The following is a 15,450-nucleotide window of genomic DNA, read 5'->3' on the forward strand; positions in this document are numbered from 1 at the left end:
AAGGCGTACAGTAGTAATACCTCACTAATTATCGAGAGAGTGATACGGTTTCCGGTGCGATGCGATAACATTCAGCCGCGTCATGTCGCCAACGCCAGAGAGCAGGGGGGAACCATTCCATAATAAAGGGATGAGGTATAGGCAATGGTGTGGTACACAGATAAGCAAAAAGTATTCAGGGAAATTCCGACATGTCCTCCTTTGATTCCTCCGCAACGTCCACGTGAATGCGTAATCACAAACTCGGGCGACTTTAATTAAAAGGATTGCATGGCCCGGGGGAATAAAGAAGCTTGTTGTTGAGCAGCAAACTGTAGTAGAGTTCGGGACATGCCTCTCATTCTTGAAGTGCACCATTGCCCGTCGCTCAACATGCCTTCATTTTACCCCCGCAGTGTCCCTCTTTTCGGGGAGACAGTAGTGCTCAAGCCGGGGGGGGGGGGGGTGTTCTGGTTCATGGGCCAAGGCTTTCAGCTGCCTCACCCCACCCGCCCACCTCCACCGCTGTGCAGTCCTCAAGGCCCACAGTCTCTGGGGACAAAGACTGCCTTGATGAGGGCCAGTAATTCCCCAGCTCAATGCATGGAGACTAGTGCTCATTACTAGCACAGGTTAAGGGTTAAATTCTTCTGGGACCTGCCCGTAGGTGGCATCTCTGAGATCTTATGGTTTTAGATCTTGGGTTTTCGGCGAAACTTGGTGTTAATTTAGGATTATTCACACCGGGAAGAAAATCGTTCCTTCGCCGTGGCTACGATGGTTACCAGAGATTAAAATTGCAGTGGTTTCATTTGGCTGCATGACCATAATAAAGATTTGACAAAAACATAGAATAAACTACACCTAAATTTAGATCAAGTGCTTTACGTTTATCCATCATGATTAACAAGAACAATGGTAGCAGACTACCTTAATGACTGAAGCATACACTGGAATTGCAAGTTCCCTTAAGTGAAGTAGAGTCGACTTGGAAAGCACAGCATGTTCTATAAAAACTTCCACCCATCCCCTGAGGAAAGGGTTGCCATGAGTTGAGCGGTGAATTAATTAATTGTATAGTAAAAGTGGGGCTTTACATGTAAGGGGGGAAAAAAATCCTCCAACATAAAGCTGTTTTAAAACCTGAATGGAACACCTGCTGGGAAAACATTTCAGAGTAAACTCTCTCTCTCCATTTTTTAGCATGCTGTAAACCCACTGGAGCAAGGGGCATGCTGTAGTATTCAGTGACCTAAAAAGCATCCTCCAAACAGACAGCACAGACCGAGATTGTGCTGATATAACACTCAGTAAGATGTGCAAGAAGAAAGTGATGACCAAGGTTTGTCCCATATACTCAAACCAGCGTTCTGCGTTTACAATCAGACTCATCACAGCTCCGCCACTCTATGTAAAAAAGCCTGAAAAGATAAGTAGAGGCTGGAAGCTCATGCCCAACGATGCATCCTCGTTGCTGACCCAGCAGCCACTCTGCAGCAGCATGAGGAGCGGTTCCGCCTGCAAACACACAGCCTAGCATCCTTTTTTTTTTTAGCAAACGCTCGCTCGGGATCGGAGCAAAAGGAGAGACGACACACCTGTCATTTCGTATTTTTACGCTGCGTCCAGGCAACTGCGATCCTCCCCTCTTCGATAAACACGCCAGTCACTACACTTCAGTCTTGTGCACGGCAGCACGATTGGCTCGACAGTCGCGCAAATGGTTTAACACAGTCGCAGTCGCATGCAGTGGCGTTAAAGGGAGCAAAGAAAAATATGTGTCTTACCGTGAAATCGTGGTGGGAGAGACGGTAGTGTGTGCACTGTCAGATGGAAGATGCTGTGGTGAAGGAGGGAAGGATGCTGCTCCACACTTTACGCTTCGTTTTCATGTGTAATATCGCCCTCTTGTGGGCAAAAGGCGAGGCGAATCACATGACAGGAGCTTTTTTTCACCCCCAGCCTTAGGAAATGTCCAAATATTTGCATGTTTATTCTGCCTAAGCTTGATGAGTCAAATTAGACTACGGTCTTGGTGAGATTTAAAAACATTAAGATGATACTGTGGTATTACTTTTCTTTCTCGTTGTTGAAATAGTATCATCAATCAGTCAATAGCCTAAACTTTGGTACTCCGCAAGGCCCAGTAGGTGAAGTAGCCTCAAAGCATAATAAGTACTTCATAATGATAATTAGACTGCTTCCAGAACATTGAGAATTAATAGATCAAAAAATGCATTATTATTATTATTATTATTATTATTATTATTATTATTATTATTATTATTATTATTAATAATATTATTATTATTATTATTATTAATAAAATATTTAAATTATGAATAAATAGTTTTGAGACTTGAATTACTCCGTTCACTAGTTCGATGTTCAAGTAGCTTAGGAAACTACAAATATGGCCTCCTAAAAAGGCCCCATAGGCGCCGCAACATATGCCTGCAAAATTGCCGCGTACATTCTTCGACGATTTTTATTTTATTTTTTTATGTTTATGCACCACTTGTAAAATCATATGTCTATTTTAAACACGCTCGTGTACCTTTGTGTTCTTTATTAAAGCATTTCCGTCGACTGTTTTGTGTACGTGCCCCGGCGTCACGTTTGCGAAGCAGAAGCCATTGGGTCTTGCGGGAGGAAAAAGCGCCAACTTCTGCGGCTGCGTCTGAATTGAATACAAAATTTCACTCGACTACAATGTGGGATATGGTGTAAGATCGATCAAACATCAAGCGAAGATGACAAACTTTGGTAAGTGTCCAGCAGTGAAGTTGTGCGCGTGTGGATTGTGGCGGTTTGTGGAAGTGCCGTGTTTCGGTTCCAGCAGCAGCGTGTTGCCTGCTCTCCTCCCACTTCTTCTCCACCACCATACACTGCTTTGACCCACTTTAGTTGCTGGGTTGAAGGCAAAGTGCGCCGCAAGTCTGAATTAGACGTCATTTGCGAGTATAACTTGTTGCCTGGCGAAGTTCTCAGTTTATTTCTTGAGCTGAGCGGCGTCAGGGTTGAGCAGTTTGATAGGATCGTTGAGCGGACAATGAAAGCAGTAAGTTAGCGTTAGCCTGCTAACCTGTTATATAATGCTAGGCTCGCTGTAATGTTGCTTTGGATAGAAATATGTTTTATACAACATTAACAGTGAATCAAGCCACTTTGTAAACACCGGATTGTGTTTCCTTGACGTGCGCACTTTGGATCACACTGAACTCTGATGGCGCCCACTGTATTCATGTTGTTTTTTCTGCTTTCTGCCAGTGGGGTGCGCTGTTGCGTCAATGTGAACGGACTAAACCTGCAGAAAGTTCCCAAAGATGCCAGGCCTACAGGGCGATACTGTTGTGGCGGCGTTGGGGAGTCCCATGAAGAAGAATAAACTGTCCCTTAAGTTTTTCCACAAGAAGGAAACCAAGCGAGCTTTGGACTTCTCTGAACCCCAGCCTGATGAGCCAAAAGCGGATGACCCACCCCTGCAAGAGCCAAGGTAAGAGTAGTGTTATAGTCAGAGAATACTCAGTAACCTTTACTCAAGTACATGTACTTACATGGCCTTTGGAAATACTAGGATTTTTACAGAATTTCAGTTTTTTTTCCTCCTAATTTGTGTCACTGTTTTTTTTTACGCACAAACAGTTCACATTTTTGCCAGGTGCCTGTTTGTTTTACTCTTACTTTACTTGCGTCATATAAAGCTCTGTGAGACAATGTCTGTAAAAGGTGCTATACAAATGAAGTCCTTCCTTCCCTGCTAACATGTTTGTGTTTTCCAGCGGTTGTGATCAGGAAGTCCCGGGTCCATCGCCCTGTCCGCCCTCCCCGAGCCTCCTGTTGTCTCTTGAGAAGAAGGAAAGCCTGGTGCCGTTTATTGGCTTCAACAATTTGGGGAACACCTGTTATTTAAACAGCGTTCTACAGGTAACTCGGGCAGTTTGAGATTTCACACGTTTGAGTTGCAGCTGTTTCCTCCAGCGGTGCACAGCATGCTGCAGGTAACTCTGGCAGTTTGAGGTTTCGCACGTTTGAGCAGCAGCTTTGTCCTCCAGCGCTGTGCACAGACTGTAGCAGTGCCGTACAGCTGTCGAGTTGCATGTTTGTTTTTTGTAAGTTGTGATATTTCGTTAGACATTATCATATTTCCTCCATGGTTATTGTGCAAACAGTGGTCACGTTAACGGTCAACACATGTTCGAGCCCATGACAGTCCATCACTTTTTACATTGTCACAATAATGAGAAAGGCATTTATTTTCCCCTCTGACATCTGATATCATGTACATGCAGTACTCTCTTTTGAAAGCCGAGATGAACTGATGCCTTGGGCCTCGTAGCTTTTGTTGAGAAGGAAATAAAACACCAACCTAGATACTGATATTGAAAGATTGTTTATTTTTGCTACATTGTGCTGTCATTGAGTACCAATGTAGTCTATTTTTTGCTTTATGTTTTGTCTTTTGTCCCCCTCATAGGTATTGTACCACTGTCCAGGGCTTAGAGAAGGCCTAAAGCAACTGTTCTCCCTCTCTAAGAACAAAGAAAAAACTAAGGATGAGGGCGAGAAAAGCGAAGAGGTTGGTGTTGTGCATGTGTTGCATAAAGCATTGGTGCAACTTTGCATTTAAAGCTTTATTGTCGTCTTTTCAGTCTGGAGAGGAGGCGGTGCCAGCCCACATTGATCTCCTCTGGAGCTTTAATAACCTGATTACTTCAGCGGAGCAGCTGCAGTCCAGCTTCCTGCTCAACCCTGATGGCTTCACTGAAGGAGACCTGGCCACCCCTCCCCGCAAAATACTCCATACCCTCAGGTCGGCGTCTTCTCTCTGTTACAGCTAATATAATGATGGATGATAGAAGCATCTTTTAAACTCATAATAATGATCTGTAACACAGGCAGCTTAACCCGATGTACGAAGGATACCTCCAGCACGATGCGCAGGAGGTGCTGCAGTGCATCTTGGGATATCTCCAGGAGGCCTGTGACGCTATCAGGAAAGAGCAAGGTGTGGAAAAGGCGAAAGCAACTCCGACAGAGGTTTCAGAGGAAAGCGCCAAAGCCGGTAGTGAGGAAGACGGCCAGGTGAATGGGAAAAGAAAAAGTGACACGGAGGCAGGGAACGCCAAGAAGAAGCCAAAGTCGGTCAAATCGAAAGACGGAGAGGAAGAGCCGAGTGGGAGCACGGTGCAGACGCGTTCTAAGAGAAAGTCCTCCAGTGACGTCCCTCCAGAGGCTGCTCAGGCCAGCAGTAAGGAGCAGGAGGCGGCCAGCGCAGAGCAGGTGGACGAAGGCGAGGGTGGCAAGTCTGCAAAGGAGACGGACGGCAAAAGCAAGAAGAGGGCCAAGCTGGGCTGGCTCAGGCCCTCCAGAAAACAGCCCAGCATCTTCTCCAAGTTCCGCAGCGTGGGACGGATCAGCTCCATCACCGCAAAGAACCAGGACAAATCGGAGTCAGAGGACAAGCCTGAGGAGAGTGTGGAGGAGAAGACTAAGGAGACCACACTGGAGACAAAGGCAGAAGAGGATTCTACAAAGTGTAATGGTATGAAATGCTCAAAATGTAAATGTCTACGTGAAACAATATATCAACATTTCTTTCATTCCTACAATGTGTTCTCTCCAGCTGTTTGGGACCTGATGGAGCAGCTGTTCCAGGGCCAGCTGGTTCTAAGGACGCGTTGTTTGGAGTGTGAGAGCTTCACTGAGAGGAGGGAGGACTTCCAGGACATCAGCGTGCCAGTGCTGGACGAGGAGCCCGCCAGCCCAGAGGACCTGTCAGAAAGTAAGGAATAATCAGATCCTCAAATGTTGACCGAAAGGAAGAGGCTGAAGTCATTTACATAGACCTTCCTGTTCCCACTAGTCTCTCCAGACCCCAAACCCGAGCTGAAGACTCTGAACTGGGCGATCGGCCAGTTTGCGTCGGTGGAGCACATCTTCGGAGAGGACAAGTACTTCTGCGAGACGTGCCATCACTACACGGAGGCCGAGAGGAGTCTGCTGTTCGACAAAACTCCCGAGGTCATCACCATTCACCTGAAACGCTTCTCGGCAAACACTCTGGAGTAAGTCGACTGATGGAGTGTTGTAAATCCTGAAACATAGATGCTGGATCCCCTCCTGATTTAAATAATAGTAGTCTCTGTTATTTAGTAATGTCTATTTTTCCTGGTTTCTTCAGCCTGGACCTGTATGCCGGCCTGTCCAAAGTCAACACGCCCCTCCAGACTCCCCTGAACCTGTGCTTGGACGAGTGGTGCACCCAGCGCTCCGCGAAAGGCCAGAACTACGAGCTGTTTGCGATGGTCATGCACAGCGGGGTCACCATCAGCAGCGGCCACTACACGGCCTACGTGCGCATGTCCCACCTGCGAGACACCAAGCTGTGGTCCCCGCAGAGGGTGGAGGAGGCTGAAAAGGATAACAAGCCAGAGACCAAAGCGAAAGACGAAGCCGCGGACTACGACGACGGAGAGGTGTCATTCCCCAGGGCGCTGAGAGGGGGCGCTGCAGCCAAAGCCGGTGGCAAAAAGGTCTCTGAAGGCGGGGTGGGACTTTTAGGCGGGCAGAGGAGTTTGTCCTCGTGCGAACTCGGGAGCAAACAAGACAAAGCGGAGGGGAGCAAGAGGTGGAAGACACTGGGCAGTGAACTTAAGAAAGAACAGGACTCGCTGGAGGGGCCCGAGACGCAGCCGTCCAGTGAAAAAGCCTCAGAAAGCAAAGTGCTGAACAGTCTACTGGAGTACGAGGGCAAGTGGATGCTGTTTGACGATTCAGAAGTGAGGATGTTTGACGAGGAAGACTTCTTGAGAGCTTGTTCCCCTGAGACCTCTTCGTCCTCTACGCCGTACCTGCTGTTCTACAAGAGGACATCCAAACAGTGACTGGGAGATTTGGCATCTGTACATTTGAACAAAACACGACAGTGCCAATATCGTCTCCACAGCCTCGATGTGTTGAAAGCTCTCTAGACTTGTATCCAGGGACTCAAATGTATAAGCTGTTATATTTTACATAGTAAATGGGTGTTAAATTTTCTATCTGTCAGCGATACAAACGTGTTTTTGGGTCGACTGTAAACCAGGGCTTCTGTCATTTGCTGTTCTGTAACTTTACGAACACTTGTCACTGTCAGCTTTACGTCCTGGAATGATTCCTCACATCTTTGATGTAAATTGTTCCTTTTTTTTACAATTTGAAAAGCACTTTTGAACTAACATTTCATCGAGTAAACTTTGAAAATGTTTTTTCCATGTAGTATGTCTTCTATTTAGTAGGAAATATACCAGTTATGCACAAGTTCTTTAGTAGTTTTTCTAATTGCAACCTCAGTGCTGCAGTGAATACGATAAATTCTAGTTGAGAGGCATTAAAGCAATTCTTACATCTCTCAAACGTGATCTTCAAAATAAGTTCTCGGGCGATCTTTCTATTTGGAAAATGTACTTTTAACATTCCTCATCCAAAAGAGTTGGTGTTGGTAACCTGAGACTGGGTCTAAGTCTAAGAGCTACAAATATGAGTTATATCAGTAGAGTACAGAGCAACTGTTAATATTATTAAATGTGATATTTTACTAGCAGCTTCATTTTGTTTTACCCTTTCACATCTGTGATCTAACAGTGCTCACGTTCACATGTAAATACAAAGGTGCCTTAAAGATGTTCTTTACTAGAGTAAATCTAGACGGACTTTCTGTCTTTTACACCTAACTTTCTGAATGTTTTACCTGCGTTTCTGTCAAATGTTTCATCTTTGGCCCATATCCTTCGCTGGTGTTTTACTGTTTAGTCAGTTGGAATTGTACTAGTCACGAGTCTTTCAGTAGATTCTGTCCTAGTTTCACCTCTGTTAATCCAGTGCATTTTCTCAGGATCTGTGGAGCTCAACAGCCCCGCACACGTCAAAGCCCGCTGTGGTTCTAGAAGCAAAAGGCCCGTCTGCTTTTCCCTTTTGGACTTTGGTGTCAGTTCAGGTACACATTTGATGTACAGTTGATTGGCTTTCCATCAACTCAAAATGTTGGGAAGTCAATGGGAAGAATGGACACAATATTAACTTCAGAAGCTGGAGTGGGTTTGGAAACGGGCGGTCACTGTGTTGATCTCCACATGGCAGCGTTTCAGTCAGTTGTGGTGACTTTGTTATTTAACCACCAGCCATATTTATAAGACACTTACTTTGTGAAAGATTTCATTTTACTGTTCAATCCCAGTGTGATGTTGACTCTGCCACATGATTTCTCTCTTGTAGAAGCAATAAAGCTCCTTACCTCAGTCATTCTTTTAAGGTGTTCCTGATTTACTGCATGCAAAACACCAAGAGAACGTAGGCGGCATGGATTCAACATTAAAATATTTATTTAGTAAAATATGTACGATAAAAACAAAAACATTGTACAGGTCTGTTGCGAGAACCTAACGATAAAACATTGTTGCTCAAGTCAAAATGATAAAGCCTCGTGATAAATAAGAGTTTACTTTTTGCATGTTTTCCCCTTGTTTTACATAATCTTTCAAGTTGTAAAATGCCTTGCTACACAGTAAATAAAAAAAGTGCACACATGAAATAAAATACAGATTTTCGACACATAATACATTGGTAAATCAAAAAAAGACCTTGATTTTAAAATAGTACCTCTTGCAGAAACATTTGGCGAGAAAGAAGAAAGGTTTTGGCACTTTTATGAATGGATAAAGCAGTTTTCGAGCATTCGCGGTATGCATTCAGGTGCTCATCTTCAAGGCAGCGGTTTTTGAAGGAAAAAATGAACGTCTCTTCGTGACAATCAGAGGAAATACACTGGTTTGAAATGAAGTGTCAAGGTACCTTTGAAACATTTAAGATCCACTTGTTCAAGCCTCTGATGTAACAGTTCATCTGTAAACAAATCAAGACACTGGAATGACGTACCAAACAGTAACACTATAGTCTCTCTTTTAGTTCACTCTCCAAACGCTAACCAACTTAAAACATTATTTACACTCAAATAAATTAATATTGCAATGTCTCTCGGATCTGCGCTCTTCATCCTCAGATGTCAAGTTTGCGAAGACTCAGTCTGCTGAAGGAGTCTCTGCAAGAAGCCAAGAACAGACGATTAGGAAAGGATGAAACAATGATTCGTGTTTAGATTTGATATATCTTATATAAAGCCTGCAAGTCTCATTATGCACAATCTACTCTTTAGGACCAAGGAGCCCCCAAAGTCACAAGACCAACCACTCGGGAACCCCCACTGTAAAAAGTAATTTGCATGTAAAAATACATTTAGGTGCAAAACATTTCAAATTTGGTGATGTTGGTTTGGTTTGGATTTCACTAAAATATTCTGTTTTCAATCAATAATACATCACATTCAAATGTATAAATTGAATAAGTATTATCTAAAAAAAATCATCTCGTGACCTCCACCTCATTGTCTTGCCCCCACTTTGGGAACCACTGCTTTAGACAGTTGTAAACAGCTAATCGTACTTTTGACCGGATTTCCCAGTGTGCCCTTTTGTACATCCTTATAGAGGGACTGAATAGTTTTCTTTTGTGTTTTTTTACCCCCATCGCATGTGGAAGTTGCAAAATGTCATGCGGCCTGTGGATGCATGGTAAAGTAGTGACAAGCGTATGACTTTTAACACCTGGACAAAATGCAGACATAGAGACAAACTCATTCTTTAATTAACCGTATAGTTTTATATATAACTTGTGTATCAGGAAAAATGAGGAGCAGGAGGTTACTTTGAGACATACTGTGTCTGACCCCACTTTGTCAAAGTTTAATCAACTTTGGTTTACATGCAATATTTGATGAGATAATGATGTTCCATGTTAAACATGCAACATTTGGCGTCTGTGGCCCCGTAAACCTCAGCTGAACTTTCTTACACACGTCAGGACGTCATGTCAACGAGAAAAGCTTTTGCCATAAAGAAGCAAACAAGACGATATTAAAATACCTGATCAAGTTGTCCTTTTGCTGCAAGATATTTACAAAGGTAAAATAAAACATTTAATTCCTACAACTTAAATGAAAATAAAAGTAACATGAACTCATAATAAAAGAAAGTTAAGTAACTGTATTGGTGCTATGACGTGACACGGTGCGCGGGGTCACACCCCCCTCACCTGTGTGCGTTGACCTGCAGGACAGGTTTATAAAGCTGTGGGATCTTTCTGTTGATGAGAGGCTGCAGCGCCTCCTTCAGGCGGTGGTAGTTCCTCTCCAGCTCCCTCTGGTACTCTTTCTGGTCTGGGCCAATCAGGCTCTTGTTCTTGCGCAGGGCGTCTTCACACCTTAGAGTTCATAATATACAGATTAAGCGCTGCAGTTTCATGTGTTAAGCGCATGTGAACCGCAGTTTCCTCTTGTTGTACAGACCTCTTTGTGAAGTCTTTGAAACAGAGCCGCAGCTTATTGTGGTGTCTGTACAGTTTAGGGTCACTGGGGATCTCCGACAGGAAAACCTGAGCCACTTCCAAAGGACCCTGACAAAAGATAGAAACAAAAAAGGGTTATGGAAGAGTGTTGCAGTATAACAGGCTGGTTCTGCCGAAGCACACGTTTTTCATATAATATACTGTTATAGGGGGAAGACATAGTAATGAGAACCATGACGTCTTTGTAACACTACACTGCGTTCCAAATTATTATGCAAATGACATTTTTCTAAGATTTTCTAAATTGTCAACTCAAATGAGAGTCAGCATAATTTTTAAGTCTTTAACTGGTAGAGGATCATTTAAATGTGGTGGAAAAAATTTCCTAGTGATAACAGTATTTTTTTCAAAAATAAATATAGTAAAAACCTCAAAATCCACCGTTCCAAGTTATTATGCAACTCATCGTTTCAATACATTTTAAAGCTTGTAATTAACTGAAAATGGTCATTTGTTGTATTTGAAGCATTAGGAGGTCATATTTACTGAAATCAAAAGCTATTTCAATCAAAAAAATATTAATAGGTCAAGTTATATTTTAACATAGGAGCCCTTGTGTGATAGCAGCTTCAAAATTCTTAAATCCATTTAAACTTGTGAGTTTTTGGACAGTTTCTGCTTGGATTTCTTTGCAGGATGTCAGAATAGCCTCCCAGAGCTGCCGTTTGGATGAAAACTGCCTCCCACCCTCATAGAAGTTTTTTTTGTTGAGGCTCCAAATGTTCTCAACAGGGTTGAGGTCAGGGGAGGAGGGGGTCCACATCATGAGTTTCTCTCCTTTTTTGCCCAGAGCAGCCAGTGATGCAGAGGTTTTCTTTACAGTATGACATGGTGCGTTGTCATGTATGAAGATGATCTTGTTCGGGAAAGCACGGCTCTTCTTTTTGTAGCATAGAAGACAGTGGTCAGTCAGAAACTCCACATATTTTTCAAAGGTCATTTTCACACCTTCAGGGAGCCTAAAAGGGCCTAAAGGGGCCGACCAGCTCTCTCACCATGATTCTGGCCCAAAACATGACTCCGCCACCTCTTTACTGACGTCACAGCCTTGTTGGGACATTGTGGCCATTCACCAACCATCCATTACTCCATTGATCTGACCATCCAGGGTTACACAGCGCTCATCAGTGAACAAGACTGTTTGAAAATGAGTCCTCATGTATTTCTGAGCCACTGCAGCCGTTTCTGTTCATGAACATTCAATTAACCGTTTAGGGGAGGCCCGGATAGAAGGTTTATGCACAACTGCAGCCTCTGGAGGGTCCTACACCTTGATGTTCGGGAGACTCCAGAGGCAGCCAGCAGCTTCAAATACCTGTATGCTGCTTTGTAGCATCTGTTCTCTTAATCTGATGTGTTTGTCCGGCAGAAACCGTCCATATTGTACCTTTATCGGCACAAAACGGAGTGTGCTCTGAATCATCCACAAATCTCTTATCAGTACGATGATTACACTTAATCTTTCATGAAATATCGAAGGTTTTCATACCTAGACCAAGGCATTCAACTATTTCATGCTTTTCATCAGCAGAAAGTCCCTTTTTCTTTACCATATTGCTTGAAAATGATGATCTGCATAATAAAGTGGAACACCCTTTTTCAGTAGTTTTTCCCTTAACTGGGCTTAACCTGAAAACTAATCATCCCAGGTCTCTGAGATTCATGTCAGTGATTCATAGAGCCCCAAGACACGATACCATCCATGAGTTTCATTATTATTGTTTTTTTTTTTAACCTTTTTGACACAAAAATCCAATTTGCATAATAATTTGGAACGCAGTGTATACAGTACTTAACTCCAACGTCCCTGTAAGGCACTGTAGCAAAAAAAAGCCTCATAATTACAGATGTTTACTTCAATTCCCCTTCCCACGGCTCGAGGTGACAGCAGTGTAACCCTGTCCTCACCTGGTTGACCGTTGTGCCCACTGATCCCTGGAGGACCATCTGCAGCATCTTGGCGTCCGCCGGGTCCTGGTGTGTGGCAAAGGCCAGCTCCTGCGTCTTCTTCTGCATGTCCTCAATGGCCACTTCAATGGGAGTGGATATTATCTGGAACAAAGGCACAATGCAAGGTCATGGCTGAGATAGAACATAGTATATCGTAGATACAAGTGAGGCCTGACAAGGACATTTGGAAACACTTCGACACAAGTAAAAACAGTTCAGGCCCTTTCAAAAACAGGGGGGAGAAGCAGTTTGCAGAAATCCAAAAACAAAAGATGTGCAAATATTACAAAACAATTACAGCTAAAGAGAATGGGACCTTTCTATGGCAACAGAATGTCAAAGCATTGCTAACTGACCTCCTCCTTGTGGATGATGTTGATGCGAGTCTTGATGTACGGGAAGGCGTGGGACGTGGTCAGGATGGTCTTGCGCTTGAACTGCTCGTGCAGGTCCCCGTGGGCGCGTCCGTCCAGCGTGAAGGGGGTGCAGTACACGAAGCGGCGCAAGTTGTAGTTTTTGTCGAAGTACGTAATGCGGTCCTTCATTTCGTACGTGTCGAAGTACGGCTCCACGTAGGTGATCTGGATGAAGGCCTGTGGAAGAAGACATTTCCTCTAAGATGACTCTTGATCGAAGGGACACGATTCGTGAAGTCCTACAGGCTACAATTATTAGGGAGTCTTTAGAAAGCTGCAGTTCGTAAGTTCAACCCTTAGAATTCCAGGGTTACTACAGGTGACATCAAGTCAAATTTAAAGCAGCATTATACAACTTTTTATGGGAAAAACAAGTTGATATTTGTGCATATTTGACCTATATATTAGACGTAGGGCTGCAGCTAACGATTATTTTGATAATCGATTTATCTACCGATTATTTTCACGATTAATCGCTTGGCTGTGAAAGGTGCATGGAAATTGTATTTTTTCAATTTTTTGACCACATAAAGCGAAAGTGGCGCCGCTTGAGGACATGTTGATGGAGTAAACTTAAAGTAAACATTTGTAGGAGGCTCTTTGTGCTAATACTGCTTTCTGATTGGACGAGGCAAAGACAGATATTCATGAAATTTACAATGTACAAAACACTGCAGACCCTCACTTTAAAAACAAAGCAGGTTTTCATCCAAAATACATAATTGTCGTGTCATTTTTGCTCTATTTTAGTCTGTGTTCACTAGAAAACGATTAATCGATTACTGAAATAGTTGACAGCTATTTTAGTAATCGATTGGTTGTCGATTAATCGATTAGTTGTTGTCTGAACAATTGATTCTGGAGCGTCATAGAGACCACTGGGATGGAAAGTAAAGGCGCCCTGCTGACCACTCATACAGCCACTGGGTCACTACAAGGTCAAATACGCACAAATGTCAACTTTTTTTCCACATAAAAGTTGCGTAATATACCTTTAATGCTACGTTAATGCCACTCATTGAAAATACTATGTTTCTAATGCAAAAAAATCTTTGAATAATTAATTTTGCAAGAGCTGTAAACATTCAAACAGGGGGAAATTTTGATATTCAAAACAAAATTGGACACAGTGGGTAACTTTTGAGCAAATTTCAGTCAGAAGAACTGCAGCTGCTTTTGTTTTAGACTGTAGTTTTTGTGTTTTTGACAAATGCATGCCAAATTGTTGAGAAATGCCATTGTTGTAGGTTCTATTGCTAAGGAAAAAAAACATAATTCTAACAAATTTAAATTTAATGCCAATTTCAATGCGTTTTAATGCTTTTGAATGACTTTGAAGGCCTTAATTTTGCCATATTTCGTTAAATGACTTTTAACCTCTTAACCCCCACCTAAACAGAGCACGATTTCTCCAGTTATTATCCAGACATTACCCAAATCTAAAAGCTTCTTGAAAAAAGCGTGATGAAAAACCAACAAAAACATGACAAAAAAGTGACGACAAAGCGGCAACAACACATGGAAACACAACGAGGAAAAATCTTACATCAGTTTTGTACGTCTTAGCTTTCAAATGAGGCGTTACACTGGCCCGTAGGCTGTAAGAAGCTTATAGATTTGGTTAAAGAAGAAAATGTGCTGCATTAAAGTGGGAGTTAAGAGGTTAATGCTTTTTAATTCCCCGTGGAAACCTTAAATTCCCAGTACAAACATGATCGTAATCGCTACTTCCACTGACCTTATTCGGGTCCAGCTTACACTTGTCCACTGGGTTGGAGTCTTTAATAACTTCCACCAGCTCTTCTCCAAATCGTTCCCCGTAGAAGCCCTAAAATACCACACACACAAAATACCCCCAGCATCGATTATATTGAGATTTTCACCCAAATATAAATGAAATGCTCATCGCCCCTTACCTCAAGCCTGTGTGAGATCTCTGCCAGCTTGGTGATGGCCGGCTCTTTGTAAACAAACTCCTGCTCGTCCAAGTCGCCGAATTTTGTACCGTAAATGCCAACTCGGAAGTAAGTCCCAAACATCCGCTTTCCGTCCTGTAAGAGGAGAGTCCGATGTGTTACTTTACAGCGAACAATGTGAGTTTTAAGCTGTAAAAGAAAAAGTGATGAGTCTGCAATATTCTGTATTACAGGATGAATATATGACCAGTATATAATGACACAAATACCGCTGATTTAAATGTTCCTGAGTTTGACATTGACAACACTAAGTTAAGAAAGCCTCAGTCCTTTGATGGAGCAGTGGAGGTGTAGCACTTTGTAAAATGTTGAACTTTTTTAGCCTTTTTAGCCCATGAATGTTCATCTGACAACAACAATAAAAATTTGAAGAGCCCCTCAAAACTTACCACAAGACACAATTAAGTAAAGTGGGAAGGAAGGGTCAGCAACCAGGGTAATCAAAAAGGAGAAAACAGAACAAATTTAATCAGGACTGGGCGCCACCAAAGAATGAAAAAAAATAACAAAAAAACAACGTAACATGACTGACAGAAAAATAAATAAATCAACTCTTTCAGTAACAGAGACTAAATCAAGATCATGCAAAGAAAAAGAGATACAGTCAAAAAAAATGAAACCAAGTTCCCATGTTCCTTAAACACACCATGCACCCACAGTGCAGTCAAACGATAAACAGAGTGTTGTCC

At 42.8% G+C, this 15,450-nt stretch overlaps 2 protein-coding genes across 13 annotated transcripts in view; one reads left to right on the forward strand and one right to left on the reverse strand.

The window, feature by feature from the left end:
- The first annotated feature begins 2,604 nt into the window (after positions 1-2,604).
- usp1 (ubiquitin specific peptidase 1) lies at positions 2,605-7,383 on the forward strand. Of its 2 annotated transcripts, none has more exons than XM_079575593.1 (9): positions 2,605-2,745; positions 3,250-3,475; positions 3,762-3,906; positions 4,457-4,558; positions 4,632-4,792; positions 4,878-5,524; positions 5,606-5,764; positions 5,846-6,047; positions 6,164-7,383. In XM_079575593.1, exons 2-9 carry the CDS (start codon positions 3,306-3,308, stop codon positions 6,864-6,866), a joined length of 2,289 nt encoding a protein of 762 aa, XP_079431719.1. In that variant the 5' UTR covers positions 2,605-2,745; positions 3,250-3,305; the 3' UTR covers positions 6,867-7,383. The 2 variants fall into 2 exon arrangements, with proteins under 2 accessions (XP_079431719.1, XP_079431720.1); XM_079575594.1 differs by lacking the exon at positions 2,605-2,745 and adding an exon at positions 2,879-3,040.
- A 937-nt stretch (positions 7,384-8,320) lies between these two features.
- dock7 (dedicator of cytokinesis 7) overlaps positions 8,321-15,450 on the reverse strand; it is a 40,454-nt gene continuing 33,324 nt past the window's right edge. For 7 of the 11 annotated variants that reach the window (XM_079575564.1, XM_079575563.1, XM_079575561.1 and 4 more), the window contains 7 exons: positions 14,702-14,827; positions 14,524-14,613; positions 12,726-12,962; positions 12,328-12,471; positions 10,361-10,467; positions 10,108-10,275; positions 8,321-9,058 (listed from right to left, as the gene is read on the reverse strand). In XM_079575564.1, the coding sequence (XP_079431690.1) occupies positions 9,016-9,058; positions 10,108-10,275; positions 10,361-10,467; positions 12,328-12,471; positions 12,726-12,962; positions 14,524-14,613; positions 14,702-14,827 (915 nt within the window). In that variant the 3' untranslated portion in view covers positions 8,321-9,015. Of the gene's footprint in view, positions 9,059-9,938; positions 9,959-10,107; positions 10,276-10,360; positions 10,468-12,327; positions 12,472-12,725; positions 12,963-14,523; positions 14,614-14,701; positions 14,837-15,450 lie in introns of all 11 variants that reach the window. The other 4 variants (XM_079575562.1, XM_079575557.1, XM_079575556.1 and 1 more) reach the window with 2 other exon arrangements.

The sequence above is a fragment of the Gobius niger genome (assembly GCF_951799975.1).
Source record: "Gobius niger genome assembly, chromosome: 17".
Taxonomy (NCBI): domain Eukaryota; kingdom Metazoa; phylum Chordata; class Actinopteri; order Gobiiformes; family Gobiidae; genus Gobius; species Gobius niger.

Excerpts from the sequence above, each read along its gene's own strand:
- usp1 (XM_079575593.1), top strand. The coding sequence starts at position 3,306 with ATGCCAGGCCTACAGGGCGATACTGTTGTGGCGGCGTTGGGGAGTCCC. Across the intron at positions 5,765-5,845 it reads CCCAGAGGACCTGTCAGAAA|TCTCTCCAGACCCCAAACCC; the intron begins GTAAGGAATAAT and ends TGTTCCCACTAG. Across the intron at positions 6,048-6,163 it reads TTCTCGGCAAACACTCTGGA|CCTGGACCTGTATGCCGGCC; the intron begins GTAAGTCGACTG and ends TGGTTTCTTCAG.